The sequence below is a fragment of the Mobula birostris genome, chromosome 31 (assembly GCF_030028105.1).
Source record: "Mobula birostris isolate sMobBir1 chromosome 31, sMobBir1.hap1, whole genome shotgun sequence".
In the NCBI taxonomy this organism is placed as follows: Eukaryota; Metazoa; Chordata; class Chondrichthyes; order Myliobatiformes; family Myliobatidae; genus Mobula; species Mobula birostris.
Genome location: NC_092400.1, coordinates 35847031 through 35863848, shown reverse-complemented (window position 1 = coordinate 35863848; position 16818 = coordinate 35847031). Strand labels below are relative to the sequence as shown.

At 44.1% G+C, this 16818-nt stretch overlaps 1 protein-coding gene across 2 annotated transcripts in view; it reads left to right on the top strand.

The window, feature by feature from the left end:
* The first annotated feature begins 866 nt into the window (after positions 1-866).
* Positions 867-16818, top strand: part of foxn4 (forkhead box N4) — a 57500-nt gene continuing 41548 nt past the window's right edge. For both annotated transcript variants that reach the window (XM_072247571.1, XM_072247570.1), the window contains exons 1-2: positions 867-980; positions 1498-1596. In XM_072247571.1, the coding sequence (XP_072103672.1) occupies positions 1511-1596 (86 nt within the window). In that variant the 5' untranslated portion in view covers positions 867-980; positions 1498-1510. The remainder of the gene's footprint in view (positions 981-1497; positions 1597-16818) is intronic.

The following is a 16818-nucleotide window of genomic DNA, read 5'->3' as shown; positions in this document are numbered from 1 at the left end:
AAAGAATGCATCGTTTAGAATTTAAAGAAATTATATCTTAATCCTGAGTTCATTTACAGTAACCGGACTCGCCTATTGATCTTTGAGAAAGTGGTTCCGGAGATTGTGCAGATTAATAGCGCTGTTCTCCCTCTCCCCCTTACTCAACCCCCGTACCCCACAGACGGACAGACACACAGACGCACACACACACACACACACACACACACACGCGCGTTCGCGGCTCTCCCAGCCCCCGAGATTCAGGAGGGCCGCGCCACTCCCGCCGCTTTTCCCGCGAAGACACTGGGAGCCGGGCGGAGGCGCGGGCAGAGTGGCGGGGGAGCAGAGGGTGAGAGGCGGAGTTGCACCCTCAACACGAGCCCGTGGGTGAGAAAACACCGGCCCAACGGTTTCTTTCAATCACCGCTGTCAAGAGAGACGAGAGAGAGAAAGAGAGAGAGAGTGTTCCAGGACCAGGGAGAGAGCAAACTTCCTGCAACAGACATTCTGAAACTTAAGAGGGAACAAGGACATCGTTTTGGAAGAAAATAGATTTGCATATTTTATTTTCAGTCTATATATGTATAATATTTTAATTTCAGGCGCAAGGCTTACGGCATCAGTATAAGCTCGCTGGAACACAAATCCAAAGAAGTTTGTAACTCGGTGATAACTTTTGTTTGAAGTTATTGTTGAGCTGAGAGTTTGGTCTGTATCTTTCCGGCCTCCTCCTGTGAATGAGCAGCGCTGCCGTCCTGCAGCCCCGGACCAATCTAAAGGTGGAGATGTAGCAGCAGGTGCAGGGAGCCTTGGAATTGATCGTAAATCTCTCGCCGATCCGACAAATCGATTTCTCCTTCCTCACCCCTCCCCCAATCACTTTCGGGCAGCGCGCATGCGTCAGAAGGGCTGCCTGCCAGAGCCGGGAAATTTAAAAACCGTTTGTGTAGATTCAAAAATTCAAACAGGAGATCGGAGCAATAGGAAAATCTCATCAGGTACAGGCATTTCTTCAGTAGCTTTCTGACACAGAACAAACAAATCTCTGATGATGCAGAAGCGTTTTAATTGAGCGATGCGCAGGTCTTATTTCTAAATGCAGTGCTAAACTTACGGATGCATTTATGTACGGTGCTGAGCAAATCCTAGCAGCTAATTATTAACCAGATTCTCCTGTAAAATATTAATGCTTTGGAAAATTTATGGCTGTTTAGTGCATTTTGTTTTGGGCTATTTGGAAGACTCTACCTGTGCAGACACCGTCTTTGCAATATTTAGAACATAAAGTAATTAGCAATACACAAACAAGTGAGAAGAGCTTTAATGATACCCATTTATTACAGTGCTGCGGGAACTATTGTTGCTGGGGTTGACGGCACGGGTTTCATTTTATCCGTGAGTGTGTTTGGGGCCGGCGTTGCGCTTCTCCTGAAGTGTTGGATAGCTACAAGTTAACCCCCTGCAGATGTCTGGCAAAACCACAATATTCTCTCTTTCTATATGTGCATCCTTTAGTGGCTGGAAGGAGATGATAGAAAACGAGATCAGATCGGAAATGTCAGGGATTCTAAGGACATCAGAGCACAATCCTCAACATCCAGCCCAGGAGTACAGGTAAGAAAGGCTCCTTTTTGGAGGGGATAACGTGATGCGAACGTGAAGGCTGATAAACCAGAGGACAATATTTTTTTTCTCCAAAATAGAATTCATTGCGTACGCAAGCTAACTTAAGTGTTTTAATGCCTTGCCCGAAAGAAGGGAGTTAAGAGTAATGTTGAGGATGACTGAATATATACTTCTAGAATTTAAACAAAAATTATTGCATATTGCGCAAGTGTAATGGGACAAGCGCCCGCCTTCTTAATTCTAAGGTATTTAACTTGAACTTTTATTGTCGAACGGTGTATTGTGACACCAGATCCCAACACAAAGTGTATCTGTTCAGTCTCTCGCCCCGCCCCTCCTTTCCCGCTGTAACTGCAGTAGCTCACAGTCCTGCTCGCTTTACACTGTGAAGGGACAGTGCACTTTCTGAAAAGCTTGTAACTTTCAGCCGCAGTGGACTCGTGTGGGGAAGGAATGGACCGGGATAATCGTGTGCCGGATGGTTTCGTCATTGTTTGGGAGCCTGTCTGTGTGTCACCGGACGGTGCAAGCGACCGTGCCTCTGTCAGTTACCTGCCCCGGGTAGGTGTAACTGGAAGCCCCGCTGCCCTGTGATGCCTCGATTAAAGTCTCTTCTTTATCTGCCAATTTGAAAGGGAAGGTGACGGAGGCCGGAGTCATCCGCACACTTCCTGTGTTATTTGTGGGACTTCAGTGATCGGAGTGATTCTGTAGCATCTTGACAACGGTCAGAGGTCGGAGGGGGGAACCCATTTTACAGATGCTTTCCCTTGCACTCTACAGTAGCGCCGGGGAGAAGCTGCAGCTTTAGCAAGAGTTTCGTCTGAGCCGGGACGGGCGGTTTGCAAGTCAGTTCGGCCATCAGTAGTTGCGGCAGGTGTTAAAGTGCATCAGTCCAACGAGCGAACGTTGTCTCGTCTCAACAAACACCCCCTAACTGACAGACTGGGTGCAAAAGAAGAGACCATTCGGCCCATTGCTCGAGCGCTTGCTCGTAAAAGAGAGCGATCCAGTTGTTTCCTCGTGTTTTCCTGACAATTAGGAAGATTAATGTGCCATCGATCATCTGGTTGTGAATTGACTCCGAATTGGATTGAAGGTCCAATATATCAATTTAACTTATCTTAAATAATTGATTTTGTAATGTGCTTTGAGGAATCTTTACACAATGACTCAGTATGTGAGTGAAGGTTTTATATTTCACATTTCAATGGCTGTAATAATTATTATTTTAAACATTTCCTTGTACTGAGGTCAGACTCGTGGCGCAGTGATTTATTGAGTGTACAGGGAGAGAAAGACGGGAGGTACAGTATCTGAATTTCAAGAGGTCTGCACCAATTACCTTCATTTCGTTTTGTTTCATACGTGTGTCTCAAAAATAATTAGACGCATTCAAAATAAGACCATAAGACATAGGAGAAGGATGAGGCCATTCAGCCCATCGAGTCTGTTCCACCATTTCATCATGCTGATTTATTATTCCTCAGCACCGTTCTCTTCCCTTCTTTCCGTAGCCTTTGATGTCCTGACTAATCAATAACCTATCAGCCTCTGTTTTAAATATTCCCAATGACTTGGCCTCCACAGGCGGCTGTGGCCATGAAGTCCACAGATTCACCATCTTGTGGATAAAGAATTACCTCCTCATCTCTGTTCTAAATGGACATCCTTGTATTCGGATGTTGTGCTTTCCGGCCCCAGACTCTACCGCTATAGGAAATATCTTCTCCACAGCCACTCTATCTGGGCCTTTCAGTATTCGACTGGTTTCGATGAGGTCCCGCCTCATTCTTCGTGCTCCAGCCATACAGGCCGAAAGCCGTTAAATGTTCCTCCTATGTTAACCCTTCCAATCCCAGAATCATTCTCATCAAACTCCTCGGGACCCTCTCCAATGCCAAGAATGGACTAAAGTTTTTTGGGGTGAATACCATAAACCACTCACTACAGTATGATGTTTTCAGGTTGATTGGGGTGAATACCGTAAATACTCACTACAGTGTAAAGTTTTCAGGTGGTCTCTGTGCTGCCCTTGCCAGGCTGGAACAATACAAGGATCTCATTTTTTAGAGAATCCCCAGCAGGAATTTGCAATGTTACTTCTAAACATTAAAGAGGATACCAAAAGTTTATTCAGATACATACAGTGTAAAAGAGAGGCGAGAGTGGATATTGGACCACTTGAAAACAATCAGGAGAGGTAGTAAAGGGGGTCAAGGAAATGGCAGATGACCTGAATAAGTATTTTGCATCAGTCTTCATTGTGGAAGACAGGAGCAATATAGTGGAAGTTCCAGCTGTCAGGGGTCATGAAGTGTGTGAAGATATCATTACTAGGGAGAAAATTCTTGGGAAACTGAAAGGTCTGAAGTTAGATAAGTCACCTGGATTAGATGGTGTACACCCCAGAGTTCTGAAAGAGGTGGCTGAAGAGATTGTAGAGGCATTAGTAATGATCTTTCAAAAATCACTGGAGTCTGGAATGGTTCCAGAAGACTGGAAAATTGCAAATGTTATTCCACTCTTCAAGAAGGAAGAGAGGCAGAAGAAAGGAAATTATAGATCAGTTGTTTTTAGTGTGTTGCACCACACAGTCAGCCATTCTTGTCTGGAGCGTGGTGTCAGGATTGATCGCCTTTTGGATTAACCGGGTCACGATATGAACGTTCCTGACTTGACCCTTGTTTTTTACGAGGCTGAGTGGCTAGCTCGACACTCAACCCAGCACGGATGGAAAGCGTGCCCGGGGGTTGGCCTGACTTGGATTCAAACTCAGGAACCTTTGCTCTGAAGTCCAGCTCTGATGCCATTGTGCCACCAGCCGGCCAATAGGTCAGTTGGTCTGACCTCAGTGGTTGAGAAGATATTAGAGTCACTTGTTAAGGATGTGGTTTTGGGGTACTTGGAGACACATGATAAAAATAAGCCAAAATCAGCATGGTTTCCTCGAGGGAAAATCTTGCCTGACAAATCTGTTGGAATTCTTTGAAGAAATAACAAGCAGGATAGACAAAGGAGAATCAGTGGATGTGTGTCCTTGGATTTTTCAGAAGGCCTTTGACAAAGTGCCATACATGAGGCTGCTTAACAACCCATGATCCCATGGTATTACAGGAAAGATTCTAGCATGGATAAAGCAGTGACTCATTGCCAGAAGGCAAAGAGTGGGAATAAAGGGAGCCTTTTCTGACTGACTGCCAGTAACTAGTGGTGTTCCACAGGGGTCGGTGTTGGGACTGATTCTTTTTATGTTATATGTCAATGATTTGGATGATGGAATTGATGGCTTTGTTGCAAAGTTTGCAAACGATATGAAGATAGGTGGAGGGGCAGGGAGTTTTGAAGAAGTAGAGAAGCTACAGAAGGACTTAAATTAGGAGAGTGGGCAAAGAAATGGCAGAAGAATACAGTGTCAGGAAGTGTATGGTCATGCACTTTGGTAGAAGAAATGAAAGGGTTGACTATTTTCTAAATGGAGAGAAAATACAAAACAGTGAGGTGCAAAGGGACTTAGGGTTCTTGTGCAGGATTCCCTAAAGGTTAATTTGCAAGTTAAGTCCATGTTGAGGAGGGCAAATACAATGTTAGCATTCATTTCAAAAGGACTTGAATATAAAAGCAAGGATGAAATGTTGAGACTTTATAAAGCACTGGTGAGGCCTCACTTGGAGTATTGTGAGCAGTTTTGGGCCCCTTATCTTAGAAAGGATGTGCTGAAACTGGAGAGGGTTCTAGGGAGGTTGATGAAAATGATTCCAGATTTGAACAACTTGTCATATGAAGAGTGTTTGATGGCTCCGGGTCTGTATTCACTGGAATTCAGAAGAATGAGGGATGACCTTATTGATGAAAAGCCTTGATAGAATGGATGTGGAGAGGATGTTTCCTATGGTGGGAGAGTTTAACACTAGAGGACACAGCCTCAGAACACAGATGAGGAGGAATTTCTTTAGCCAGAGAGTGGTGAATCTGTGGAATTCTTTGCCACAGTCAGCTGTGGAGGCCAAGTTTTTATGCATATTTAAGGCAGAGGTTGACAGATTCTTGATTGGTCAGGGTATGAAGAGATTCGGGGAGATTGGGGCTGTGAGGAAAAATGGTGGAGTGGACTCGATGGGCCAAATGGCCTATTTCTGCTCCTATCTCTTATGGTCTTATGGTAAAATGCTGCAATGCAGTTTCTAAGGAGGGGTGGTGGTGATAGGACCATTTTGGGTGGGAGGGCCTGTTGGGAGCAATGGATTTAGTGCTGATGGTGTGTGAAGAGCCTTGCACTGAGACAAGAGCAGATGCAGGCAGAGATACAACATGTTCAGAATAAATTAATTCCACTGCTTTTTGTGCTTATGCACACATTTAAATGTCGCTGAAGTTGGGTTTCATTTAATACTCAAAGGCAGCTCTCCACTGGAATACAACTTGCCGTGTGTTCATGTACTGGAGGTTCTGAAAGCACTCATCGTGAGAGAGGGGAGTGTTTTCTCTGTTGTTTCATCCAATGGTGTGTATCGTCCAGTTAAATATGGGCAGGGCCAGACATGACATGTAACCCAGCCATTTCCTTCCAATATGAAGCGAATACAAAGAATTATCATCATTGTGTGAATATTTCTGTTTAAGTGGTTTTTGCAGTATTCTGTATCAAAGGACCCAGATCAAAGAATTAACCAAGTCCAGACTTGGAAGGAAGTGGGATGACTGTGTTGATTGAAGCATTTCCAGCATGATTGTCCCTTTGCCTATGTCAGTTAAGGTCCTAGATGCTGTCTGCCTTGACCATTGCTCTCAGACGGGCTACTTCACCGATGGGCCAGCAGTGCCTGCCATACCATTGCTGTTATACTCATCCTCAAAGAAGATCTTTCACAAAATATTACCTTTGATCATAATTCTTTACTACTGTTGCCATCAAATTGACCTTGGTTAGAAATAGTGAAGTGATTTTTGCCCTTGCTGTTTGTTAGAAGGAGTGTCACATTCAGGTCTGCACCAGGATAAAAGCAGCAGAAAGTTAGACGTGGCACATCAGAATCACAATCCGATTTAATATCACTTGATATATGGTATGTGGTGAAATTTAACAGGCTGGGTAGCATCTATGGAAAAGAGTAAACAGTCGATCTTTCGGGCCGAGACCCTTCATCAGGACCTGATATTTGGCCACCTGATGAAGGGTCTTGGCCCGAAATGTCAACTTTTACTCTTTTCCGTAGCCGCTGCCTGGCCTGCTGAGTTTCTCCAGTATTTTGTGTGCATTGCTTTGGATTTCCAGCATCTCCAGATTTTCTTGAGTATGTCGTGAAATTTGTTGTTTTGCAGCAGCAGTACAGTGCCATAAGCCAAATATATTATAAATTTTGATAAGGAATGTGGGTGCGTGCATGTATAAATAGCTAGTGCAAAATGAGAGTGAAAATAGAGATAGTGTTCGTAGATTAATTGTCCATTCAGAAATCTGATGGCAGTGAAGAAGCGAGGGCCTAGGGCCTCTGCCTCTTCCCTCTACAGTCCTGACGAAGGGTTCCGGCCCGAAACGTCGACTCATCGTTTCCACGGATGCTGCTCGACGTGCTGAGTTCCTCCAGCGTGCTGTGAGTGAAGAAGCTGTTCCTAGAACATGGAGTATGTGTCTTCAGGCATCTTCGTGATGGTCGTATTGAGACGAGGGCATGTCCTGGGTGATGTTGCCTTTCTGAGGCATCACCTTTTGAAGGTGTCCTCAATGGTGGGGAGGCTGGTGCCCATGATGGACCTTGCTGAATTTACAACCCTCGGCACCTTTTTCTGATCCCATTCATTGATCCCTCCATAGATGAACCCCTTTACAAACTGTGGGCCATTTAGATTTATTCTGAAAATTATGACTACAGGGTCTGATAAATCAGTGGACTGCTGGCTCCGGTGTGTCATAGTGGGGGTGACAATAACCACAATCCCAATTCTTGCCTGACTTCCACCATCATTCAAAGTGCTTTGAAGAAAGTTTGGGTGAGTTAGGGCTTTTCTCTTTGGAGCAAAGGAGGATGGAAGGTGATGGTAGAGGTGTATGAGATGATAGAATAGAGTGGACAGCTGTTGCCTTTTTTCCCAGAAATGGCGAATATGAGAGGGCGTAACCCTAACCCTATTAGTCCCTCTCCACTAATCTCCCTCCTGGCAAGTGATGGAAACACTACACTTACCCTCACCTCCCTCCCCTTTCTAGATCTTTCTGTCTCTGTCTCTGGAGACAGCTTATCCACTGATGTCTACTATAAGCCTACTGACTCTCACAGCTATCTGGACTATTCCTCTTCTCACCCTGTCTCTTGCAAAAACGCCATCCCCTTCTCGCAATTCCTCCGTCTCTGCCGCACCTGCTCTCAGGATGAGGCTTTTCATTCTAGGACGAGGGAGATGTCTTCCTTTTTTAAAGAAAGGGGCTTCCCTTCCTCCACTATCAACTCTGCTCTTAAACGCATCTCCCCCATTTCACATACATCTGCTCTCACTCCATCCTCCCGCCACCCCACTAGGAATAGGGTTCCCCTGGTCCTCACCTACCACCCCACCAGCCTCCGGGTCCAACATATTATTCTCCTTAACTTCCACTACCTCCAACGGGATCCCACCACTAAGCACATCTTTCCCTCCCCCCCTCTCTCTGCATTCTGCAGGGATCGCTCCCTACACAACTCCCTTGTCCATTCGTCCCCCCCATCCCTCCCCACTGATCTCCCTCCTGGCACTTATCAGTGTAAGCGGAACAAGTGCTACACATGCCCTTACACTTCCTCCCTTACCACCATTCAGGGCCCCAAACAGTCCTTCCAGGTGAGGCAACACTTCACCTGTGAGTCGACTGGGGTGATATACTGCGTCCGGTGCTCCCGATGTGGCCTTTTATATATTGGCGAGACCCGACACAGACTGGGAGACCGCTTTGCTGAACATCTACGCTCTGTCCGCCAGAGAAAGCAGGATCTCCCAGTGGCCACACATTTTAATTCCACATCCCATTCCCATTCTGACATGTCTATCCACGGCCTCCTCTACTGTAAAGATGAAGCCACACTCAGGTTGGAGGAACAACACCTTATATTCCGTCTGGGTAGCCTCCAACCTGATGGCATGAACATCGACTTCTCTTCCTTCCGCTAGGCCCCACCTCCCCCTCGTACCCCATCTGTTACTTATTTTTATGCACACCTTCTTTCTCTCACTCTCCTTTTTCTCCCTCTGTCCCTCTGAATATACCTCTTGCCCATCCTCTGGGTCCCCCCACCCTTGTCTTTCTTCCCGGACCTCCTGTCCCATGATCCTCTCGTATCCCCTTTTGCCAATCACCTGTCTAGCTCTTGGCTCCATCCCTCCCCCTCCTGTCTTCTCCTATCATTTTGGATCTCCCCCTCCCCCTCCAACTTTCAAATCCCTTACTCACTCTTCCTTCAGTTAGTCCTGACGAAGGGTCTCGGCCTGAAGCGTCGACTGCACCTCTTCCGAGAGATGCTGCCTGGCCTGCTGCGTTCACCAGCAACTTTGATGTGTGTTGCTTGAATTTCCAGCATCTGCAGAATTCCTGTTGTTACTTACCCTCACCTCCATTCAGGGCCTCAAACAGTCCTTCTGGGTGAGGCAACACTTCACTTGAGAATCTGTTAGGGTCATCTGTTGTATCCGGTGCTCCCAAAGTGGTGGTGAGACCTGACATAAATTGGGGACCACTTTGTCGAGACCTCCACTCCATCCACCAAAAGCAAAATTTCCCAGTGGCCAACTATTTTGATTCCGATGCCCTTCCCCATTCTGACATGGGCTCCTTTCTTTGCCACAAAGAAACCACTCTCACAATGGAGAAGCAACACCTCATATTCCAACTGGGTAGCCTCCAACCTGATGATATGAACATCGATTTCTCTTTTTGGTCATCTTTTTCCCTCCCCCTTCCATCTTCTTCTATTCCCCCCGCCCCCCAGCCCCTTACTTCTTCTCCTAGCCTGCCTGTTACCTCCCCTTGGGTCCCCTCCTCCTTCCCTTTCCCCCATGGTCCACTTTCCTCTCCTGTCAGATTTCTTCCTCTCCAGCCCTTTACCTTTCCTACCCGCCTGGTTTCACCTATCACCTTCTAGCTATCCTCCTTCCTCCACCCTACCTTTTTTCAGGCCTCTCCTCTTTCCTCTCCAGTCCTGAAGAAGGTCCCTGGCCCAGAACATCGACTGTTTATCCCCTCGATTGGATGCTGCCTGACCTGCTGAGTTCCTCCAGCATTCTGTGTGTGTGTTGCTCTGGATTTCCAGCATCTGCAGAATCTCTTGTGTTTCGGAGTACTGTGAGCAGTTTTGGGTCCCTTATCTAGGAAAGGATTGGAGAAGGTCCAGAATAACGAGTTCACAGGAACAACCTGGGAATGAGAGGGTTAACATGAGAAGCATTTGCTGCTCCCTGGGTTTAGATGCACAGCAGTGCAGCAGAGAGCCCATGCTCATACCGAAATTTTACAGGGCATGTCAAGAAACATCTTGCTGGTATTATAAAGCGGTAAACCAGTTCTTTTCGTTTAGCTTGTGAAATTAGATTAGATCAGGGCATGTTTTATAAAGATAGGTTGACGGAGCTAGGGCATTTCTTTTTGGCGTGAAAGAGGATGAGAGGTGACCTGAGAGAGGTGTACAAGATGAAAAGAGGCAAAGTGGACAGCCAGAGACTTTTCCCCAGGGTAGAAAAGGGGGCTTAAATTTAATGTGATTGGAGGAAAGTGTGGGGGGTAATGTCGGAGATGAGTTCTTTACCCAGGGAGTGGAGGCAAGAGTGATGGTAGAGGCAGTTACATTAGGGGCATTAACTCTTAGATAGGCATTTGGATGAGAGAAAATGAGGGATATATAGGAGGGAAGGGCTAGTGATTTCAGAGGAGGTTAAAAGCTTGGCACAACATATTGGATAAAGTCTGTGCTGCAATGTTTGAAGTTCTATTAGCTTAATGTCATATGCACCAGGGTGCCATGAAATCCCTTGTCTGCAGTACGGTATTGCAGTAGTTACCACAACACTGCATCATACCAGCGACCTAGGTTCAATTCCCACTGCTGTCTGTACATTCTCCCCGTGACCGTGTGGGTTTCCTCCGGGTTCTCTGGTTTCCGCCCACTGACAAAGATGTACCAGTTAGTAGGTTAATTGGTCTGAGTAAATTGTCTCGTGATTAGGCGAAGGTTAAATCGGGGGTTGGCAGTATACAGTACGTGCTGGTTGTCCGTCGTGTCCAACGATGACAGGAGACCTGTGTGGGAGAGTTTTTAAAGTGGAAGAGCCGTTTCACTGGGGGAGGTCCACTCTCTCTAACTCAGAAGTCTGGGTCCAGTGCTATGAGTAGCCATCACCAACTGTCTCGATCAGTTCAACAAGCACATGTGGTAAGAATAAACACAATAATGAATACCAAGAACACAAGAGAGCAGAATGGTGCAAAGGCTGTACTGTACTGCAGTCTGAAGAAGCACAGAAGTATATCACGTGACAAAGTAGAAGATTATGAGAGTTGGAGAACGTGGCAGAACCTTTGCGAAGAGTGGGTTTTGGGAGTCTGTGAACAGTGAGAGTTTCTTAAAGTCCCTGATTTGTATCTTGCTTCATACAGAAATCAAAACCTTTTGTTTAGTTTCCATTCTTTAACTCCGATGCCCACTCCTCTGACTTTAAACTTCACCACTCTAAAACCCCTCTCTCAGACGAATCAGTCTTTTGCTTCTGTACAGTCTCTGATCCTAGCATAAGAACATTTACATAATTAATGACAACTGGACGGCCAGAAAGAAATTGGTAACTCTCAGCCATTTGAATGGAGAGACTGTGCCTTTATACTCTACCTGCAACGAAAGGAAATGACTGGAAGCAAATGAAAAATTGCTGTTTTGTCCTGAAGTTAAATCAGAATGAATTATCTTTTGATTACCTGTTACTGGTGTAAGAGTCCCCTAGGTTAGGGGAGGGACACAGTTATACAGCCTTCCTTTTGGAGCGGATTTCCACTGATCCGCTGTCTTCGTGTCAGCTGGACACACACTGCTGCAAGGCAAATATGGGCCATTTGCCAAAGACACTGTGCAAATGTGAATTGTAGGACAAGTGATTGAATCCAGATTTACAACTACAAATGCTCTGATATGATTTGTTTTGTTTTATTTAATTCTGTGTGTAAACATTCCACGACCTATTGTGTATAGTTTATGTGAACGCTGATTATCTGATGCCTTGTGTCTGTGATGCTGTTGCAGGTCAGTTTTTCATTGCATCTGTTCATGTGTGCACCTGTGCATCTGACAGTGAACTTGACTTTGACGTTGACTACTGGCTGCTTCAAAGTGCCACACAGTTTAGATTCAGGCTCGCTCGCAAGGCAGATGGGATCTGGCGGTGTTGGTTATGGGTTCAGAGTCACAGCAGGCTGTGGTGACCGACTCGATAATTGATCTCGATCAGGATGACTTGCTTAGTAATGCTGCAGATGTCAGAATCAGGTTTATTGTCACAGTACAGTACAGACATAACCAATTACTAGAAGTCACAATAATAAATACATATATACCTACAAAGTGCTTTCATGAGACATTGCCTTTTGAAGTTACTCACAATAGTGGGGAGGCTTGTGTCTGTGATAGAGCTGGCTACGTTTACAACCCTCTGAAGCGTTTTCTGATGCTGTGCATTGGTGCCTAGTCGGTGATACAGCCAGTCTGAATGTTCTCCACACTACATCTGTAGAACTTTGTTAGACTTCTCGGTGACATACCAAATTTCCTCAAACGTTGAATCCATGAACACTACCTCACTACTTCTTTTCCCTTTTGCGCTATTTATTTAATTTAACTTTTTAAATATATATTTCTTACTGTAATTTACAATAATAATATTTGTATTATTACCTATTGCATTGTACTGCTGCCACACAACAACAATTTTGCGACATATGCCAACGATATTAAACCTGTTTCTGGTTCTGATTCTTAATGAAGTATAGCCACTGACATTCCTTTGTACTGAATGCATCAATATGGTGGGCTCCAACCAGTAGTAACATTAGTGTAGCAAAATGTGTGTTTATTTCCCTGCCACCAGATCAGGTATGGTAAAAATTCCAAGTACTCAGGCTTTGTTATGCAGTGGTCAGTCTGAGTTTGACTATCCAAAGAGACCTCTGATTAATTATTCTCTCCACTGTCTCCCATGTCCTATTCCCACCAAGTATTTCTCCGATTCTGCGTGAAAATCCATTAATGAATCTATATCCACCAGCCTATCAAAGATTTGAATCTTTTTCCTCACCACTCAGTGCTCAAAAGGGTTTTCCTGGTGTTGCTTCCGGTTTCTTTGCCTTAAATCTGTACCCTCTTCCAGCTTTTGTAAAATGCCTCCATCTTAATCTTTGCTATCTCGACCATTCTTGGTTTTAAGCTATCACATTGCTTCTTAGACTTCCCTACCCTTTAAGGGACAGTCCCAGATTCTCCAGACCATTAATGCAATAATAATTCCACATTTTTAGAACACCCTTTCATAAAGATCTTTGTACCCTATCTAAAGCCTTCACATTCCCAGAATTGAGTATGTTTCTCCAATTTGGGCCTAACATGTTTTACTTGGGCAGTAGCATAACCATATGGATTTTTCACTTTACACGTTAATTTGTGAAGATTATGTTCCTTAGTCATTCATTAACTGCCGTTAAAGAGTCCTGCGTGAACAACCTTTAGTGTTCTCCTTTAACACAAATATTCAGCACATATTTCCTTTCCTCATTCCTTCCAACCCAAATGTATTATCTCCTCTTTTCTGCAGTGATCCTCCTCTGTCAAACCTCATCTGTTCCACCAGCCTTCTCTACTTGCTCTGTTCCTACATTTTGTGTCACCTGAAAATTTCAAAGCTCTTCTCTAAGCCTCCATGTCACTTGAATATCATTCAGACATTATTGACTTACAAAAAATATTTTGAGGGACCAGTCCATAGTCAAGGTAATTGTTGGAGTATTACAGTTTGCTACTCTGGCTGCGTGTCCTCTCTGCACCAACACACGCAGCATTCTGGCGACGCTCATCAAGTTGGGGTGCGTTTACAGATGGAAATAAGCTGTCAACATTTCTGGTCTGAAACGTAGACTGTTTCTTCCCCACCAATAGATGCAGCCTAACTTGCTGAGCTCCTCCAGCACGCTGTGTGTGTTGCTCTGGATTTCCAGCACTTGCAGAAGTTTTTTCCTCTCTGCAAGTTGTTCATTTCTGTGCACCAATGAAGACTGAATGTTTATCCAGTGTTCATTAGTCCATTTACAACAGTAAATATATTCAGTTACTGTATTAGAAATCATAAAATATGGTGCACTGTACTACATCTGGTTGCCTCTGGTTTTATGTGTCTTGGTACAATTGTCTATCTCATTTTATTTCTGTGAGCTTAACAGTGGGTAATATCATTGGTAGTGACCTTATCCAGCATCAGAATCAAGCATTCTTGCTTTTGCATGCCAGTGTACCTTAATCCAGACTTGGCCACTGATACAGTTTTAGTGATGCCTGAGATCTTGTGGCTGTCTTCTCACTGTTGCCATCAGGAAGAAGGTACAAGAGCCTCAGGACTCACACCACCAGATTCAGGAACAATTACCATTCTTCAACCATTAGGTTCTTGCACCGAAGGGAGTAACTTCACTCAACTTCACCTGCCCCATCATTGAAATGTTCCCACAACCTATGGACTCACTTTTAAGGGATCTTCATCTCATGCTTTTTTAAATATATTTATTGCTTACTTGCTTGTTTGCTTATTTATCTATCTATCTATCTATCTATTTATTTATTATCTCTTCTTGTTGTCTTCTGCAGTCTGTTTGGATGCCCTAGTTGAGTGGTCTTTAATTGGTTCTGTTATCGTTATTATTCTATAGGTCTATTGATCATGCTCACAAGAAAATGAATCTCACAGTTGTACACATTGACATGTATGTACTTTGATAATAAAATTTACTTTAAACTGTGATATAATGTTGGTTGATGGTCCTGAGTGCCCTCCCACCACACCTCTCACCTGTCCTTGTTTAAAGGGCCCAGTTTCAGTTCAGCCAGAATATCGAGGCAGGAAGCTGGCACCCTCACTTTGCAAATGGATTCTAAGCCAGGCTCAGAAATGTAGTGTTTGCTGCATTATCCCCTCTCATTTACACTTTCAGTCAGCACCTCAGTGTCAGTGGGCATCAGTCTGTGTTTCATAAATCAAAACCACTGGCAACTTGGTTAGGTCAGTCTTTTGTATTTGATTTTAGCTTGGCACTCACACATTAGCGCAAAGGATATTGAAGCGATTTAGTGAAGGCCTTGGTGGAGGGTTGAGTTTGATGGACATACACACACATGTAAGATGACGCTAATCAATGGAATATACAGTACATGGGCCTCTCTTTGGGCCGAATGGGTCAATTTTGTCCTGTGTCTTATGATCTGAATATTAATTCAGTTGCACTCACAGTCGGAGTCAACAAGATCTCCTGGGCTAAGGTATCAAGGTAAAATACTGGAATTCATTCAGTTAGATTTGAAGAGCAAAGCCTTGGAACTCCTCTGATGATCACTTGCTGGTGTGTGTAAAGACACTGCCCAGAAGAAGACAATGGTAAACCACTTCCGTTAAAAAAATTTGCCAAGAACAATCATGGTCATGGAAAGACTATGATTGCCTACATCATACAACATGAAACATAACGAATGAATAGTGTGGAATAAACCATTAATAAGAGAGATTCCAGGTTTGATCATAATAACAGTTCGTCTTCTTTTGCAAATTGACTGTTTGTCAGTCTTTGCTTGTGTGTAGTTTTTCATTGATTCTATTGTATTTCTTGTTCTACTGTGAATGCCTGCAAGAAAATAAATCTCTGGGTAGTATATGGTGCCATAAACGTACTTTGATAATAAATCTACTTTGAATTTGAATAATAGTGGCAAAGTAGCAACTCTGAGCTGGGGAACAATCAACAATACAGTATTCCATGATGCCTTGGAGAATGAATGAAATGTCCCGTATTATCAGGAGAACACCCCCTGAGGAGAAAATCAAGCTGGGAAGAGATATTTCCTTAGCCAAGTGGTTGGGTCAATCAACATTCCAAGGGATCTTGGTTTGAATCTCAGTGTAAGATTGATTCCTGTTATTGGAATGTCTGCTTTGAACCCTTGACCCTTTGGGTTGGAGAACAGCCTGGTACCCATACCAATGAGTGGAGCTCCCTCAATCCCCAAGGATGTCAGGTAAAAGGACCTCTAGAATGGTGGAGGAAAGCACAACCCAGATAAGACCTTGTCCACCAAGCTTTTGTGAGGAAGACAGATGTGAAAGTTGGTTTTTAAATTTAGACTTTTTTCTGCCATCCCAGGAAATATTTCATCCAAAATAACCAACAAGGGGATTGGCTTAAAGTTGGCCTATGTGAGTGAATTATTATCACTGTTCATCAGCTAGCAGATAGTTGAGTTAGTCAAAGTCAAAGGAAAATTTATTATCAAGGCTGCCTTGTACTACTTTGAGATGAATTTTCTTGCAGGAATTTAGGGGAAAATAAAGAAATACAATGGAATTTGCAAAAAAACTATACATAAGCAAAGACTGACAAATAATCAATGTGCAAAGAAGCTAACTTGTACAAGTAAATACCATACTGAGAATATGAAAGAGTCCTTGAAAGAGTCTGTAGATTTTAGACTGTAGTTTGTAGTTCACAGTTACCCATGATGGTCTAGGAATATGGCGGTTGTAGGGTAATAACTGTTCCTGAACCTGGTGGTGTGGAACCTGTTCTGGAAAATGAAAAGTCCATCTCCTTTTGGGGAACTGCATCTATTACAGTACTTGCACTAACAGGTAATGCTGGAATAATGAAACGTCACCATGTTGGGAATGGGCAAAGTATTCAGTGACTGTTCGAAGGTCAGGCACTGGCCAGTCACCATCTTCCCGAGGTCAATAGGGAAGTGTAATGAATGCTGGTCTTTCATTTCACTGGACAAACTCCAACAGTGGACCTGCTCCTGAGAATGTAAGTGTGAACTTGATTTAAAGAGTTCCCCTCCTCCTGCATCTTTTGTGCTTCACTCTCTCCCTATTGCTCTGACATTAATAACCCATGACTATATAATGATAACACTCCAGGGACCAAGCTAGAGCTAAGCCAAGTGAGATTTT